Source organism: Saccostrea echinata, unplaced genomic scaffold (genome assembly GCF_033153115.1).
Source record: "Saccostrea echinata isolate AGI-Se365-2 ecotype Australia unplaced genomic scaffold, CSIRO_AGI_Sech_v1 ptg000038l, whole genome shotgun sequence".
In the NCBI taxonomy this organism is placed as follows: Eukaryota; Metazoa; Mollusca; class Bivalvia; order Ostreida; family Ostreidae; genus Saccostrea; species Saccostrea echinata.
This window is the reverse complement of record NW_026889787.1, coordinates 530,641-550,488: the sequence shown is the minus strand read 5'-3', so window position 1 is coordinate 550,488 and position 19,848 is coordinate 530,641. Positions and strand designations below refer to the sequence as shown.

General features: G+C 33.3%; 2 protein-coding genes across 2 annotated transcripts in view; both read right to left on the bottom strand.

Moving 5' to 3' along the window:
• Positions 1-12,369, bottom strand: part of LOC133200315 (low-density lipoprotein receptor-related protein 4-like) — a 41,957-nt gene extending 29,588 nt beyond the window's left edge. Inside the window, exon 1 of the mRNA XM_061336133.1 lies at positions 12,195-12,369. Within this exon, the coding sequence (XP_061192117.1) occupies positions 12,195-12,369 (175 nt within the window). The remainder of the gene's footprint in view (positions 1-12,194) is intronic.
• An 80-nt stretch (positions 12,370-12,449) lies between these two features.
• The window catches only part of LOC133200314 (uncharacterized), a 454,022-nt gene continuing 446,623 nt past the window's right edge, over positions 12,450-19,848 (bottom strand). Inside the window, exons 8-9 of the mRNA XM_061336132.1 lie at positions 12,610-13,464; positions 12,450-12,458 (exon numbers count right to left, since the gene is read on the bottom strand). Coding sequence (XP_061192116.1) covers positions 12,450-12,458; positions 12,610-13,464 — 864 coding nt within the window. The remainder of the gene's footprint in view (positions 12,459-12,609; positions 13,465-19,848) is intronic.

The following is a 19,848-nucleotide window of genomic DNA, read 5'->3' as shown; positions in this document are numbered from 1 at the left end:
CTAGAACTCTGCAGCTCAACATCAATGAAATGAGATCTGGATTAAAAAAAAAGCGAGTCCTACGCTAGCTGACGATATCTCCAGCAAATCTTCAGTCCATGATGGATATAGCTTACGTTTATGCATGCAAATGGCGTTTTAGATTCAACGTATCAAAATCCTGTATTCTGAAATTCCGTGCCAAACACAATAGTACTGCGGATAAACCAATACTCCTTGGGAACTCTGTAATCCCGTACGATCAACATTACAACCATCTGGGTATTATCATAAACAAAGCAAAAACAAAAGACCGCATTTTGTTCGCATGCAGCAAAGGATGGAAATCCTTTTTATGGCTTATCTGACATCGATATCTCGCGTGTTAATCTCTTACTATGACTCATCTCTATAAAACGATTGTCCTTCCCTCTGTACTGTACCAGTGTGAATTGTGGAACAATTTAACACAAGGGGATCACAGATGTTTAAGCACTTTCCAACATAAGGTTTGCAAAGCCGTCCTAAATCTGCCAAAGTTCACTCGACCTGATATGTGTGAACAGCTTATGGATATACTCCCCATCCATGCTGAAATTGATGCAAGAAAACTGTTGTTTTTATGAAGGCTATGTAACATGAGCACTCGGTGTCTCTCAAAACATGTCTTCAACTCGAGACTCTTCTCCTTCCTGAAACAGCTAGTTGCAGATCCAAAGGGCTTTATTCCAGATATTATCGATATTTTCAGAAAATACAACAAACACACTTACCTGCTTACCTGGACGACCACAGGTACCTTCCCGCAGAAATATTCTTGGAAACTATTGTTCGATGCCCGATCAACGACTTCCACATTCAACAGCGACAAGCACGAGTGTTCATGGATCCCGACTTTCAACGTCTCAACTCTGTCTTTTAATACAACAAACCTTGCAACATCTGGTCATTTGTGGATGACACAAGTGATATTCGAAATTTCAAATTTACTCGCAAACTAATTGTTTCAACAAAATACCTATGTCTCTCAACGTGTCTTCTGAGCAATTCCACATACGACGACTTTTTCTGTCACGTAACTGTGTCCTGTGGTGCTCTCTCCGACTGTCACAATGAATGCTGGAACACAATTGCTAATTCCTTTGATATCGATCTTGGAGCTGAACTCTGTGGTCTCTATGAGACGGATCTTTTTTTCTGGTTGTCGTGGGGCGGGAATATCAAACCCTTTTAACCTTATCTCAGGAAAGAGACTTCAAGATTCTGAGCTCAAAACTGTTAGTTCGTGTATGTGCACAATACCAACGGCTATGTGCAGCGCTCTCTCACATATAACTCGTGCAGAACAAGTGTGACATTATTGTAAACAATTTTTTTTTTACTTTCATAACTTAATTGAAAATATTCGATTTGTACATAAATTTATGTGTTCATTAGCTTAATTCTGTATCTCTTTATAGAGGAAATAAAAAATGAATGAATGAATGAATGAATGAATGAAACATGTACTATTGACGAGATTGGAAGATATTGTGTTTAAAGCTCCTATTATTAGGCAAAAGGATAATAATAAAGTCTCAGAAATTATATAGTTGCAGTTTAAATAATCGGATTTATTAGTGAGTACGTTATTAATCAGCGCACAACGTCGAATGATGCGCACGCAATATCTGGGCAATCATTTGCACATTCCATTCTCGCACCATTTCACAAAGTTACACGTTTTTGCTGTGAATTTTTTTAGAAAATTTAAAATATTGCAATATGGCACTTTCAAAAGACTGAGGCGTATAAAGGTGATGTTTGACTGATAGTTCACATAAATGTACCGTTAGTGTATTTCAACTTCCTACCTAGAGGTTAAATTTACTGCAAGATATTTTTGACTTGGAGCCGAAGTGCTCTTAGGAGCATAGGGACGTTAGTCGAGGCTCTGGCTTGTAGGATCATTGCTGCCGTAAACATTGACAAAGATGTCCACAACATCTATAGTCGCAAGAGACAAAGAAGGCATCAAAGAAGACAAAATGGAAAGAAAGAAAAAGGGCTATATTAGCGATGAGGAGGACACGCATAGAACTACACTGTACATACAGCACAATAGGTATGTCATCTTGTATGCCTACATCAGTTATTAGTATCATATTTTCATTGGAGTATATTTTTCTAAAAGGCACGAGAAAATACTAAATGGAGAGTTAATCGTTTTGACTGTTGTGGGAAAAGGCAAAAACAAAAAAGATAAAAATCACCGCAATTGGTTAATGGACAGATCAGTAGCATTTCAGTTTAAGCAAACCCCCTCCATCACAGAATTTAAACCTATATAAATATGATTATGCACACGATAACACTGTCAGTGACTGGAATTAATTTAAGCTCAAGCTCTTAAAAACACGGTCATGGAGCCTTAATGTTATCTATATTTGATCTTATAGTAATAAAATGTTTATTCACCAATCATGAGCCCTCAGAGGGCATGTACAATTTCTAAAAAAATATATATAATCACGATGATAACAAGTATTTGCTGCATCAGGTGAAATATGGACCTGACCCTCACTTGCAATTATATGCAATTAATTTAACTGTCCTCGCTAGCAACCCTCATACAATTGAACCTTCGAAAGACTAGTATTTTTACGTCAGCTGTTGATACCTTATTGTGCATATATGCACATTGCTATATAACATGTACATTTAAGCATGTTCTCATTTTGATTAACATCACGCCCTGCTGAACAGCATTTGCATTTTCACTCAACAAACTCAGCAACCCCGGCCTGAAAAAAAAAAACAAAAAAAAAAAAAAAAAACATAAAACCTTAGATTTCGTTACTTCTATGCATTTAAATAATAAACCTTGGTCATTCCCAAGTAAATGTTTATCTACTCTCAATATTTTTAAATATACTTTTCTACAAATGTACCAAAGCAAGAATAAGGCGATACGTTGAGAAATGGTTTTTAATTTGTTAAAGCCGACTTGTATCAGGACAAATTCAGTATATGTTGCCGAGTGAAATTGCTATGAACGAATGAATGTTCCTTTTTTCCTTAACACTCCTATCAAAACTAGCCGTGTTGATCGGGGAGAGGGTTAATATCCACAAAACAATTAACCTAACAACTCTTATAGATAGAGAGCCTGATTGGTATCATAGCACCAATGAAAACCTAAGTCAGCTCGGTAAAGGATCTTTACTACGCAATTCGGATATTAAAATCATTTTTAGACTATTGTCAAAAAAAAACCAAAACAAAACAAAACAAAAAAAAAAAAAAACAAAACAAAAAAAAAAAAAAAACAGATTTTTTTATTTTTTTTAGTTGGTTTCTAATTATCACTATGTCAAACGGATTTCATTTGGTTGTTCCATTTTGTGCGCTACACACACATGCATACACACATCGTCACAAATAAATAAATAAATAAATTAAATTAAATATGAATATCTTTTTTAAATGCGCAGGCAGGTCACACTACATAGTCTGGTTGGAAATTTGAAACGCATTATCTTGGTGTCTTTCTGTTTGCAAGTTCAGTTAACTCCGACATTTGCTCAAAATTGATGACACGTTTGGCGATTTTTGTAGAGGATTGGAAATCCCTCAATGCACTGAACATGTGTTCCCGTCACAAAATTAACCTATCTGGGTTTAGAAATTGATACATGTCAAGTTCGTATTCCCGACGAAAAGCTAATCAAACCTAAGATTTTGCTGATAAAAAGGGCCAATAAATCTAAAAGTCACTTCAAATGACATGCAAGTCTTGCAGGTCCGTGAATCAGTGCCGTCTTCCCGCGCTTTAACCAACGTTCTCACGATGCAATGATTGGCATAAAAAAGCAGTAGCTTTTCACGAAGATGATTAGTTTATGACATTTAAATTTTAAATCACTTAATATTGATTGCTTTCTAAACGATGTTAATTGGCTAATTTATCAGCAATATTCTTTAGCTGTACACGGTAAGCGCAGAGCAAAAGCATACTGGCTGCGGGAAATACTAGTAAAGCATATGATTATACAATTGCTTCGAATAGTATATATATATATATATATATATATATATATATATATATATATATATATATATATATATATATACATATATATATATATATATATATATATATATATATATATATATATATATATATATATATATATATATATATATATATATATATATATATATTACCCGGCGTCTGTCTGTCTGTCTGTCCGTCTGTCACACCTTGTATCTCGAGAACTGTTATAGATATGGACTTGATATTTTGCACATATATTGGTTGGCACTTTGTCTTTTGTGCATTGCCATAGTTACTGACCTTCCGACCCTAGACCTTGACCGTTGACCTACTTTACAAAAAAGTGAATAATGCCAATATACATCATATTTTTGACATTTAATAGGTAAGTCTATGCTATTAACATGTGCACTGATTGTCATAAAACATCATGAAAAATACCAGCGTTACAATTCATTTGACCTTGACCTTGACCTACTTTGCAAAGAATACCCCGCACATTTTAATTTGAATTCTGAGAGGCGGTGTGTTGATAATTAGCATTTATACATGCTCATGAGCTGATGATACTGTACTTTGAAACTGTATGATATTCAGTTACTACAGAAACTGATATCTAAATACTATGAAAATACATTGGGATCGGTATCCCACAATGGTCCGTGTAGACTGACAATTAGAGTAAAGATTTTGAAACACGTATCAAAGGTGTCGGAAGCAAATTGAAAAGGGGGGGGGATAATTGAAAGAGAAAAAAATCAAACCTGAAAAAAAACTTGACAAGCAAAAAAAAAAAAAAAAAAAGAAAACTATTTGGGGGGGGGGGATCAAACTTTTTTCAGTACCATTTTTTTTCAAAACGCTATCACTGACCTTTATTTGATTACACTCCAATGTGCCTGTTGAAAGTGTGTGTGTGTGGGGGGGGGGCTAAACCTACGCCCCATTGTTCAACACCTTAATCATGTCTATCTTTGCAAAAAAAAAGTAGGGGGGTTAGCCCCCCCTAAGCTTCCCCCCCCCCCCCCGGTTCTTATACCAAGCTATTTTTTTCCTGCATGAACTATTATGCTAGTAGTAAATAAATAGCTAACAGTAGCTACTCTTAGATTCATTTATATCTGAAATTAAGCTTAAAAGCAGGCGACACATGCGTTCTTTGTAACACTCTAGTTTTTAATCATGGGCTCTTATAGCCGCAATTTTAGTTAGGATTCCCATATGTTGTTACAAAACCAGAGAGGAACGCGCTAGAATGGTGTTCTTAAACTTGGAAATATGATATTACGCTAGGGGGCAAATGAATTTGACTGTGTGAATTTAAGACTTATTTCAAATCATTAAATAATTCAGTAAAGTTAACTATAGGGTCCTTTCGAGTTGTGATGGGAGGTTCGATCGGGAAAAAGATCGCAATAGTAATGAACCCATTTACCAAGCATAATTTATCTAGATACAACAGAGGATACATGTAGTTTACATGTACTTGTCGGTTTATATCTAAGATGAGCTATTTCATAATATTTACACAAGTCACTTCAATAAATAGATTATCATTATTGTACAATACGTCGGGCACTAGAATAATTTTAAAAGCGGGCTAAAAAACGTAATAAAATGCCAATGTGATTAATGACTAATAATAGTAGTAGTATCATTGATATATATTGTAGTCGGGCACGGCTGGTTTTGTGAGTAAGGTGTTAAGATACCCCCACATTTATGGCGGCGTACATATTACATGAGTACATTTGTAACTATGTACGTTTATTGGATTTAGCTGAACACAATTCATCATGACTCGAGCCTCTGTGAACAGGGCCCAGCTGCAACATGATTATGTGGATAACTGGTCAATGAAAAATAACTGACTTGATAATTAACACAGAACATTGATCAATTTATTGAAATATTGTTTGACTTAAACTTACTACAATTCATTGAATTGAGTGAGTATTGATTGATTGAATAATGATTGATTGAACATTAATTGATTGATTGGACTGAATGTTTATTGATTGAACTGAATATCTATTAATTGATTTGATAATTTTTTTGATTCATTAATTGAACTTAATATTGATTGATTGAATTAAATAATTGCTTGATTGATTGAATATTGTTTGATTAATGAATAATTATTATTCATTATTGATTGACTTATGAAATTATGATAAGGCAGGCGCAACGCAAAATAGGAAAGCAAACGACAGTCTTACAATGTAAAAATGATATGTGTACAGTAAATATTGATTGTTTGATTCTTTGGTTTGATTGGATATGTGCCAAAATCCAATTGGGTTGGCACCCACTGAACACATGTATCTTAAATAAATGATTTGTAACCAGTCGTGGCCATATAAAACCAAACTTAGATAAATATTAAGAAATGGTGACACTTGTTAGTGGTCTGTGATAATCGGATTTATGTACTGAATACGTTATAAATCCATTTATCACAGCGCACCACGTGGAATGATGCGCAAGCAGATCTGCGCAAGCATTTGCACATTCCATTCTCGCACCATTTCGCAAAGTTACACGTTTAGATTTTGCTATTAATTCTTAAGAAAATTTCAACCCGCTCTTCCACACCCCACTTTCCTTTGAGTTGTTTTTTGCGCCTAGTTCTTCTCATTTCAGAAAAAGTCCTATGGAGCCCAGCTATCACTCATTTCAAGACATCGCCTTCTTTACGACCTGCCAGAGCTGCCATTCCTCGCCATGCAGTGATAAATGCTATCAGGAAAAACATTCAAGTACCAGTAGGATGGACTTTGCTCACCTAATCGTATTGACATTGACTGTAAACAGAATGAAGCTGCAACACGATTATAATTAATCAAATTTTAGAGAACGCCTTCGTCATGTTATAATACGTACAGGATTACCTTTGTAATTGACATAGCGAAGAGGCAGTTGGAGATATATAATTTACATGTAACACAATTAATCTTGACTCGCGTCGGTGTCATCAGGGCACGGCTGCAACAATATGAAGTGATGGAAAAAATTGTTAATGATAATTAACACAAAACATTGATTAATCTATTGAAATATTGTTTGGCTTAAACATAAACTTACTACAATTCATTGAGTGAGAATTGATTGATTGAATATTGATTGATTGATCATTGATTGATTGATTGAATTGAAAATTGATTGATTAATTGGACTGAATATTGATTGATTGATTGATTGATTTAATTAATTGGATATTCATTAGTTGATTTGATAAATTTATTGATTGATTGAACTTGATATTGATTGATTGAATTGAATATTGCTTGATTGATTGAATATTGTTTGATTGATGAATAATTATCATTTTTTATTGATTGACTTATCAAATTATGATAAGGCTGGCGCAACGCAAAATAGGAAAGCAAACGCTACTCTTACAATGTAAAACTGACATGTGTATAGTTAGTATTAATTATTTGGTTGTTTGCTTTGATTGAATGTGTGCCAAAACCCAATTGAGTCGGCACGCACTGAACACATGTATCTTAAATAACTGAATTGCAACCAGCCGTGGCCATATAATGCCAAGCTTAAACAAATAATAAGAAATGGTGACACTTTTTTTTTATTGGTGGTCTGTGATAAATTACCATCAAAAAGAATACCAACAAGAATACCAATGAAATATACTTTTTCTTGCACACAAAAGATGACGGTCACATGTCTTTAAATGTGCTGAAACAGAGGTTTCATCTTTACACGTAAATCTCTTAATATCATAGAAAAAGAACATACTGAAGGTACATGTATGCAACTCATAAAGATGTTACATGCGACTAGCAAATTTTGTGTGAGTCCCCATCAAAATAACATTCTGCAATAATGTGAATTTAAGTGTTGTATCAATGCTGTTTGACATCAACAACAATAGTATGTACCATCCAACTGAACCTAGAAGGAGTGCCAATACGAAAAACCTTTGTGACGGTTTTGATAACCAACAATAAAGGGTACAAAGGTGGCTAAATAATAAGTTCCTTTTAGTTTGCATTTTGAACCTTAAAACTCAATATTTCCTAGCATTTTGTCGATCTAAAATGTACAGCTTGAAACTTTTTATCCTATTACTACTTACCTATACATGTACCTATTACTGTATAGTTAAATACTGAAATTAATGTTTACCTGCACGAAAGGTAAAACTCATCTATGGTGTACACAATTTGTACACGAGTTTAGATCTTCACACGTTTATGTACAATATATACACCAGTGTAGGTGTACAAACTTTACATTTGTAAAATGTACATGCCAGCTCTAATATACTCCTCTTATATTATAAGTATCACGTTTTGATTATACAAAGTCTTATTTTTTTTTTCATTATTTGTATTTCTAATAAATAATAATTCATGTACGAAAAAAGAAATAAGTGAGATAGAGTGGAAGCAACTGGTCGTCGACATTGTGCGTTGAGCTTGCAAGAGTACTTGTTCTTGGTCACACACAATACTAAAAACATTCAAAGTACCCATTGACCCTAAATTTAAATGCCCTAACCCATCTTATTCTAATATTTTATGACAGATTATTTTCAGGCCTTTCTGGAATTTGAAGAACGTTACCTGATTACCTGCAATAAATACATTTACTCATTTCGAGAATGTAGCGTGGTCAAGGTCAGAATATTTCTGAGTCGAATAATAATGCATAAATTTCATCACATATTGGTAAAATCAAACGTCCATTTGAAAAGTTAAAGAAAATTGCAGCTTGAAAATATTTTTTAAAAGTGATGATCAAGAAAATAATTAATATTGTTTGAGGTAATAACATGCAACACGGAAAATAAAAACAAAAGAAAACGGAACTCCGAGATTCCAGAGTGATTACAATAACACAGTCTCTCTAATTTTATTCAGGCAAACACTGCAGCAGCAGAAGAAGATGAAGCACAAGCGCAGCCGAGACGCGCACGTAGTTTTGTCGTCACTTTCGTTTTTATAGGAAGTTTCATGGCACTGCAGATTTTGCGCACGATTGTTTAGGCCAGTTGTCCACCTCACTACCTATAAAAGTCTTACTAACTGCTCTGGAAGTCCATGCATAAATTCACATGAAACTGGTTAACAACAACACGACGGAGTTAAACGACAAGATTTTATATTTGGAGATTTTTTCCCCGAATTTTCAAATCCTATATGCTCTCATGTATCATTTATAAATAATTTGTATGAGAAATTATTTTTTATCTTCACCAAAATACATGTATCTTGTATATAATGATCATTTAAAATGTATATATATTTTGTTTAATATCATATCACTGATGTGTTCATCATGCAGAAACATCCCATTTATATTCTAAATCTTCGAACAAAATGCATTGCTCAAACATTTGTTATTGTATGAAGACTATTATGCTTGTGAACAAATTATATCTTTTTAATTATATATGGTTGAAATGTACATTTTTACCAAAACAAAACCTACTTTTTATATTAGGGATCATGGTTAACATGGATATATTTTCGATTTTTAAACTACTGCTTCTCTATTTGTGTTAAAAATGATTACGAAATGCTCGAGCTAGTTCCTTCAATTTTAAACACTCGAATGATAAAATGAATTTAAACATATATACTTCAGGATTATTTGTAATTTAAAACACATGTATACATGTGCGTAAACATGTATACATGTAAATCCTATTTATGTTTTTTTTAAGACTTTAAGATATCATGATTTTTTTTCTCCTAGGAAAATGCATTTAAAAGTGATACTCAAAAACATGTGAGTCCACGTGATAGCCAACTTCCTTTTGGCGTCAATTGTCATTGTCAGCTTATACCTCTAAACCATTACAGAGGAAGGGTGTCTTGCTGGCTGAAAGTGGATACGACTACTGCTTCAGATTTTTGTTGACCCATATCTTTTATCCCCAGCACCTTCTCACAAGGGTTGAGACTCGACCAACTATTACAAGCAAGTGCGGAACCAGGAACCAAGAATAAAGAAAACTACCTAAAAAATAAACTGGGTCAAAGCCCATGAGCTCAGGATTCAGATCAGGGGTTTAGCAAAGTTGACCATATTTAATAAAATGATTTATAATTTATAGAATCCTCTTGCTAAACAACAGAACTCTAGCATGCTAAGTATCTGTATTGCAATAAATATTGAACACGGTATCGTTATTATGAAATTCGTTACCCTTGGTAGATGGAACAGGCCCTAAGAAGGGGCTTAATTGGTAAAATTGTTAACACCTTACATCATGGAAAATTTCGTCTTTACTCATGCATGGACATTTAGCAGGAAAACACTTTCTGTGATTATAACGAGTGCTAGGACAAGCCATCTTGATTCTTTACATGTCCAATATGTTCACTATAAGTGTTAAAATTACAGACAATGTAAATCATCTTGTTATAACGATTAAACTGATCTTGTTCGCTTTATCTGTGTTTTACTATCTTGCTTTGAATGTAATTATTTCATACAGAAATATACACTGAGATTATCAATTTGCTCTGGATCGTTGGTTCTAAATTTATATAAATGTTTTTATATATGGGTGCTTCCCTACAAAAAGACATTGATGACAAACTAACGTCTAAACTTTAAGATAAACGTAATGACTACCATTCTTCTATCGTCAACTTCCCTTATTTATGTAGCAATGTGCAATTATCACCTAGATATGGGGGTTATGTCTCTCATTTGATTCGATATGCAAGAGAATGTTCTACTTAAGATCAATTTTGAAAACGAATCAGGCTATTAAAGACGCAAGGATATTAAGACTTTCGCAAATTATATGGTCGATTTAATGACCATGTGTACAAATTCAATCTATCGCAAAGTCAAATGTGGTCTGTTGTCTTTCATACGATTTGTCAAGCCTTTTTCTTCAACTTGACTTGACTAAGAATTCTTCGTTTGCTCAATCATGACTAGGAGCATATAATTGTGAGACTAGTTATAAGGGAATGCTCACTCTTTCATGTAACTTGAACCCACCTATTTTTTATCTTGAGGCTCCTGTTTGTTTTGCTCACAATATGTATTGTAAGATTAGATTTTGTGCATGGTTATTGTTTGTTGTCTTCATATTTCATTCTAAATCAAAACAGTTTATCTGATCTTTTGTGGTATAACAAACACATCAACAGTAAGTGTATAAATGTGATTTTACATTCTTCAGTAGATGTTCTATACTTTGCACCGTAATACTTGGTTATGTAGAATATGAAATACAGAATTACGCAAAATAAAATCACAAGCCATTCATTCAAGTCATAATAGATAGTACTCTAAATCAATAAGAAACAATAAGACTTAAACTTTTAAGATCGCCCATAGCCTTTTTTTATAATGATGGAAATGCTTGAAAATAAATATTTCAGTATTAGATGAGGTAAAACCAAACAATCGTGAATCAGAAACAAGTTTGAGTATAAATATTATGTTCACACGAATCCACAACACAACACTTTATCGTATATCAAAACAAATCTCTTTGTAGATCGCAAAAATAAATCTGAATAAAATATAAAATGCATGATCATATTCAAACCTGCAAGGATAGATAACTCCATGAAACAATTGGAAAAATTCGCAAAGATAAGACTTACAGGAATAAAAGAAAATATTGCTTTTATAATACTTTTGCAAAAATTGGGGCAAGCAGAAAATTCCTTTAATTTATGCAATAATTTCTTTTTTATAAACGAACCAAACTCTTTGCCAAAGAAAATCAAGGTCGTAGCTTTTTTTAAAATTCTAATTGCTGTCAATTTAGAAATTATGAGATATCTGGAGGCAAGTAAATAGAGCACATAAAATAGCCTAGCAAACTCAGAGACTACAATTTGACAGCACAATACGTTATTTATATGACTTCAGAGCCATTCTCTGTTACTTAAAATATGTGCAACACATGGTCACATGGTCATAAGAAAATCAAAACTCATTCAAATAAAATTATCTGATACTACAAACATAAACCATGCAAACATTCGTTTGAGCGTGGTATAGTTACTATGGCAACCTGTCCTTAATTTTGTAAAATAATAATAATAATTATTATTATTATTATTATTATATACAATTTATGAAATAAAAACTATAAATTTTAAAGTCTTTCTGCTCTGAAAAGCAAGCACGTTCTAGTTGTTCCTTGAAGACAAAGTGGATTCTCTCTTTAACAAACACATCAGTATTTTATCTGTATCAATTTTGTGGTGATGTTGTGCAAGAAAATGTCTTGGACAAGATATATCCTTGGATTCTTCAATCTCCCGGCCAATGTCAGTCTCCCTAAAAAAGAATTCTTCATCCTCCTCTGTGATTTTTATGTCGCTGCATGAAAAACCTCTATCATACATAATTCCCTTGTGAAAAGTTTCTGTCGTTTCCTTTATATAGTCTTCCACTGTTTTTCTGATATTTTTGATGCATTCTTCCCTCAGTTTAACTGTTTCGTCATATGTAAAAACTTGCAACTGGATAGATGTCTTGTTAACGGCGATGGCAAAATAAAGTCCAGCATCTTCTGCTTTGTATAATACTGCATTTTTAAAAAAAGAATCATCATCACAAACTTTCCATTTCTTTAAACAATTTACCACCAATCGGAAAAAGAAAAAATGAGGTAAATAAGATCTGAAATGGTACACCATCATTATTGATTTGTGTTGTCGGTTGATGGCATCTTTTCTGTCATCAGAAAGGTCTGTTCGGTTCATACTCGGAATGTAATACATTTCCTCATAATCATCAACGCCCCCTTGATTTTCAATTCTTGTCATCAAGCCAAGTTTGTCCATGTATTGTATTATATCATCTTTATATCTTAAGAAATCATGTTTATCAGTTTCATCAGTAACATCCATGTCAAAGTAATGTACATTATGATTGTCCATACTTTTCCACACTTCTTCCATATACTGCCCGGTGATTCTTCCGGTATTAACTAATATGTTTTTGTTGTCTTTCCGAGCAAAATGCTTTTCGTCAGCTATGATGTACTTGAATGCATCAACAAACCACTGAACATTAATGATTATCGTATCTTTGAGTTTATCTACAGGGAAATATATGATTTTTCCTATCTCGTGTAAGAAACGGAGAACATCACTGAGGTTATTTTCGTTTATAGACAATATTTTTGCCGTTTCTATCAAATTTGGCCTCTTTAAGACTTTTTCTCCGTCTGCCTTTTTCTGATTAAGAATTTTCTCAAGTTCAAACCAAGTCAAAGGAACTTCTTCTCCCCACTGTGGCAGCTTTTGCACAGTTTCTACGATACATTTCTTTACAAGGTCAACTGAGCTTTGCTGCTTATGAGTCATTACTTTTGGTGGACACTCTACCTCAAAATATCGGTATGGTGATATAAGTTTTTTCAATGTTTGTTCTTTAGATAAACACGCTTCCAATTGGCTGTAAAATGTATCCAATGTGTGCAAAGTACCGCCCTGCTAAATTACAGCGAAAAGAATTAAACTTGTCCAAAGAAAAAAGAAAAACATAAATTTACAATATTCATTAACTAGATATTTTTTTTTTTTTACCTTTTAGAAAAATTGATAATTTGCATTACATATGGCTATCTGAGAAAAATATTAAAGATATAAGCGATCTCGCCCTTATCACTCTTTTATTTAAGATTTTTTATCCCCCATTGTTAACCAAATTTAGCCTCAAAGGAGCTTGGATTGAATTAAATTGGAAATCATGCAACACTGGGATGCTTTAGAATCAATACGACCAAAACAGTCCTGATGTTCTGTATAATATATTTTTCTTGTACACGTGTTATATAAAATTTAAATAACTGACTTTGTTTCAACTATATCTCCAAGGCTCATAAAATGAGAAAAAATATCAACAATACTAAGGTACGTTTTGCTTAATACCTATTGTAGCCCAATCCTACCTCCAAAGGGTCATGATGTGAACAAAGAACTTTATACATTAAAGGCCTATCAATATTCAATATCAAAGTAAATTTCATACGTTTAAAATCAACCAAGGTGTTATATTATAATTGTTCTAATGTGTGGAATCAATATTTGGTAGGGTAAGATGTTTTAAATTACATCACAAACACACCATCATTCAAAGTGATACATAACACGACAATTTTATGCATATGTAATTAATTTGGGTTTATTAAAGTGTCCACACTGTGCTTACCAGCTTATCTTTATGGGAGGCGACGAGGATTACCGGATGAAAACTGACTTCCGCCATAGTGCCTTTGTATGATGTTGTGTCTCTCTGTTCCCTTTGTGTTATTCCATCATTGCAGTACGTATTTATAGTTTGCAGCCAAAAATGGAAGTAGTCTTCAAATAAAAAAAGATAAATGAATATTATTTTTCAATAAATTTCATTGAATTTTTTTTTTTAGGGAATTATGAGAAACAAATTACTATTACACATTGTGATAATTATAATACGTATAACTGTTTATTACAATTCATGTGATCTAATTTATAACGTATACCTATCATGATAAATGGAACTCTGACTGGATTTTGAAATAGATTAAAAAAATGCTTTTTTGAAAAAAGACAATAATAAAATATAATGTAAGTTGACTCTTTATGATGACAAAATACACTGATAATAATTGTTTGATTGGAGGAATCAAATTCACTCTATTCTCATCAGATTTGTTTATTCTTCTGAATTGTTGCTTCTAAAAATGTGTTCAGTTGATAATTACATGTACCTGTCCTTGCAAAAAATAAATTATATTTTTGGAATCATCCTAAAAATTTTCTTACTTTATTTACGAAATTCTACTTCCTTTTGTTTTGAATTAGATCATTATATAGGCTGGTCCGATTTACAGAAAAAATACATCAAACTGCAAATAATTATTACTTGGTCCAGCATGGTTTTTTGAGTATGCTGGGTCTGAAAAAATATGCTGGCCTTCATGAAAATGGCGTTATATAGGTCAAAATGGCGATTCAAAATGGCGGATATCCATTTTTTTCTAATTATCCCTTAATGTCGTTGAAATGAGGAAAAAGAATACGTGAATATCTTACTGAGCGTAATGCAACACTAAAAATGATAATAGAACCCTGAAATTCGTTAAATTTAGCTGTTTTCACATTTAATTTTTTCTGTTTTTTCATCTTTTCTATGTTCAAGATTTTTCATTTGCAAATGCCCATACACTGCAGATTAATAGGTTTTTATCTAGATCTCGCTACTCTACAACTGATGGTGCAAATTATAAAATCTAGGAAAATTCTCTGTAATGGCCTAGTCATAAATGTGCAGCAAGCAACCATGGAAATCCATCCCATCTCATTGGACTTAGTAATGTGGGCCTACCAATATTTGCCTATCTCTATACCAAAGCCTGGCATTGTGCTCGCACTGTTTGCATAGGAGAGGATTTTGAGGCATAATTCTCAGGCTGTTCAATTCCTAAGATAATAATTTTTGAAGAGTGTTTGTAACAAAACTGATAGACGATTTTTTATGATTTTTATTTACTAATTTTTGTTGTTGTTGTTTTCTTTTGATCAGTTAGTTTTCTTTCCCCTTTATAAAGTCTTAGGTGTCTAATAGAGTACAAATGTCATAGGTGTCTCTGTACACTTTCAGGGAAGTTTTCATTGATATGCATCACATCAAGTCAATGAGTGATGTGTATTAACTAAATGTTTTCGAAGCTCTTGAAAAGCCGAAACAATATAAACAGGAATGATTGCAGGTTTTAGAAAGGTTCCACCCATTTAAAAGTGTTACTTTCTGGAAAGAATGATAGTAGATTAAATACAATTTATCATTGAGTCAAATGCTGACTAACGTTTTTCATACGAATTGTTAGGCCATTATTTACACACTGAATTGTCGACGGATTTTTTCGTTATTTCCCGATGATGACAAGGAGCACACGGCGGGTGTGACCGGTCGGCAGGGGATGCTCACTCCTCCATGGCACCTGATCCCACCTCTGATGTTTGGAGGTCCGTGTTTGCTCTGCTCCTATTTTGTATTGTTTGATGGACTTTTGAGCCTGAAAACTGTTCGTTATCTTCATATATTTCATAGTAGATTAGAAGCAATAAGACATCGATATACGATATGCTATTATGAGATCTTTTGGAGGTGCAAGCCGACACTCAGCTTGAACAACAAGAGTTTGCTACTTCACTTGTCCCCTTTAGCGCAGAATAATTTTACCAATATCATTATCTCATATCTCTCCATCTTCAACCCCTCTCACACACCCCTCCCCCTCCTTCCCACAGACACAGCGAGCGGTAACAATGTTGTTTCTAATGGGCGGTTGGAGAAGTATTTCTTCAGATAAATGGGTAGAATGTTTTATGTAGGTTTTTTTCTTCATAAGGTAGCAAAGTTGGTAGGAAGAGGAACATCACTATTTTCTACAAGCCTTCTAATCGGTTGGTGCCCTTTTGTTCTGAGTGTTGCTGATTATATTGTTTAGTTCCTTTAATGATAATACAAGATATTAATACCAGAAAAACAACTCTGGAATTAGTTGAAACTCGACTAAAGAGTATCCAAATGTTTTCATGAAACACGGTTGTGTTCTTAAGCTCTTAGCCAATCTCTGTCCACCTTAAATCAAAGCTGCTGAATTGCTGTCATTTTCAACTCGCGCTCCCAATTCAACATCCCTCAGCACACCATCCAATATAACTGACTTCTCTCCCCCTTTGAACTAGCTGTTGAAAAAGGCACTTGTAGGAGTATAGTATTACATCCCCCCACTCCCCCACATCTTCTTTTACTGCTTTATATGCTTTATGATTCGGTCAACATCTGAATTTTTTGTCTTTACAACAGTTCATGGAACAATACATTCATGTTCAAATATAAAAGGACTATTTTTCCCCAAATCTTATGCAAAATGAAAAAAAAGGTCTCTGATAAGACCGGTAGATTACCTTTAGGGACCATATAGATAAGTTTATCTTTTTGATAAAAAAGTCACTTTTCATTCCATCAGCCATAAAATTCTAAATATTTATCATCTGGAATCACATCATGTGCATTTTGTGGTAAGAAAACTTGTATTACTGTGCGATCTTAGAGAACCTCGTGATTCCTACTGTATCACGTACCACCCTTCTTACCAATAGGCTGAAACGATTTTTGACTTTTTTGACTTTGAACTCCATTCAAATATTCCAACACTTCTCTTGACAACAAAATTTCATGGTTCAGAATCTCTAAGAACTTTACAAGGCAACTGGATACACACTACTTCGCTAGCATAGTATATGGTCGTATCAAAAGAATCCAGGGGAAATTGAACAGAAATATATTTTTCTCTTTCCGCTTTTGTAAATTCCAAAAACAATAGACAATAGATCCGAGTATGGCCGAATAAACAGTATGTTTGGATTATCGGTTTCGTTTTTGAAATCTAAAAATATTCACTCCACAACTGCCTATCTGTTCACGACATTCAGTATTTATGAATGATTCATATTTTGTTGGCTATAAATAACAAAGTGCAGGAACGCAGAATCAGTGCTGGGCAGTGATTTAATGGACTCTAGAGTCATGATTATTTTTTTTAATCATATTATTCTAATTTTGATCATTCTTAATTATGTTCAAAGATATTACATTCAAAGAATAAGGGTCACATAGGGCCTTTTTCGGCCCTGTAAGTTTCTGAAAAATCGAAACTGATCAGTTGTGGTTGACAATGCAGTATTTATCACTTGGACCCTTGGATATCGTGTATCTATTGAACATGACGTAATTTACTCCATAGTCAATGCATTATGACGTCATGAAATGCGTCATTTTTACCTTATCCTGTAAATTCATTTAAAAATGGCCAAACGTTGGAGTATGCTTTTCAATATTTTAAATAAGCACAACCTTTGATCCAAAATATGCAATTACATAATGAAAGGTGTGTCTCGTAAGATCATAAAAGATTTTTTAATTTTTGGATCGAGGGCTGTGCTCATATTCTAATTCTTTGCTGAATGTAGTCAAATATGACTGTTTTCTGCAAAATTCAAGAACATTGCATTTTTCACAAAGCACGTTTTCCAATACCTGAATTCTTAAAAAGAATTTTTTACGGGAAATGGGAGCGCCAAGTCTCTACTTTATTTTGATTTATGAAATGGGACGGAAGGTGATAGTCAATTAATTGATACAAGAACAGGGCCATTTTATGCATAAAGTGAACCTAGCTCTTTATTATATGGTATAATATTTCCTAGCTCTCTGATTGGTTGAGGTCCCTCATTGTAAAAATCATACTAAATCACGTTCAACTGCAGGAGACCTCCTAGGTAAACTTTAACTTTTTTCTATACTGGACTAAAAATGGATCATGAAATTTCAGATTGATACAGTTGTTAATGAAAGTTTTTTTTTTTTTTTTTTTTTTTTTTTTTTTTTTTCACCAGCACCAGACAACCCGGTGAATATAACATTTATATATTTCGTTTTTCTACATGGAAAAAAAAATCAAGAAATTGCCAATTAATACAAGTAGTTATGTAGTTAGAATAATCTAACTGTGTCTCGGGACAAGCCTTCACCACAGTTAGAATACGTCCCATATACTTGCAATGTAGCAAATCAGAGTGGATCCACTCCGAAATGATTTTGAAGAATACAAAAGGAGTTGCACTGAAAATAACTACCAAATTAATCATAACAAACCTTTTTGGGATTGTATATGCCTTTTAACCTAAAACATAATCCATATAAATACGAAAATTCAACCCATTTTTGTCAACGTTTTTTCCTCGCTTCAAATTTAACGCCATGTTGACATTCGGAACTCTCTTGATTGTTTATAGAAAATGCACAGAGTTCGAGTTATCGCCCGTGTTTATTTTGCAACATTGCCAATACACGGAACGGATTCTATCGTTAAACCGGGTCCGTAGGACAATATCATTTTAACGATAGAACGTTCTATCTAGTAGTTATGGTAATCCCATTTCACTCAGACTCTCATTGCGTTCGTCGAGGACTTAAACAAAGGTAACAATAAAGATAACATGGTTTACTAAACAAGTGAGTATCATTTAATCACATAATAAAAATGATAAATGCTGTTTTTTTTTCAATCAATAAGGTTATTTAGCAACCCTCAAAATACAATATTCAACTCACCCTTTAGGCTCGGGAAATACTGCACTGTTCATGTAGCTTAATCATCGTATTGACCTCAAAACAGCAACAGCTGTATAATATTAACATTTTTTTAAACTAAGAAGCATGGTGACACAGGTAATTGGTATACATGTAGGTTCCTGGTAGATCTCGTTAAAAGTTTGTCCTAATAAAAGTAGTCATCAAACAAAGATCCGTGTCATTTAAAACCACAAGTCATTAACAACAATGTCTTAAAAAGTTAAATTAAATACTTTATCATTATCTTATTAATTTTAAAATGTAAACAATAGTTTATTTTCTTTTATTTCATGCGTTAACGACTCAGAATTAAGCAGTATGAGTATTTTGAGAAATTCAACCATTTTGAATCACCATTTTTACCTAATTAACACTACTTTCAAGCTGGCAAGTATATTTTTTATCAGATTCAGCATACTCGAAAAAACTTGAAAAACCATGCTGGACCAAATAATAATTATTTACCGTTAAAACTTGTTTCTAGCCTTCTTCTAGGACCAGACTAATATACCTATTTTTTTAACAGTGATGTGTGAATTTGGTGTGTAAATTCATCTTCCTTAAAATTTATACTTTGTAATTGCAGGTACGATAAAGTCCGACTTTTAACAAGCCATTGATTTATGATGTAATATGCATTTGGATTGCTAGGAGAGTGTCTCAAGATGGCTTTCTCTTTTAAAATTTAC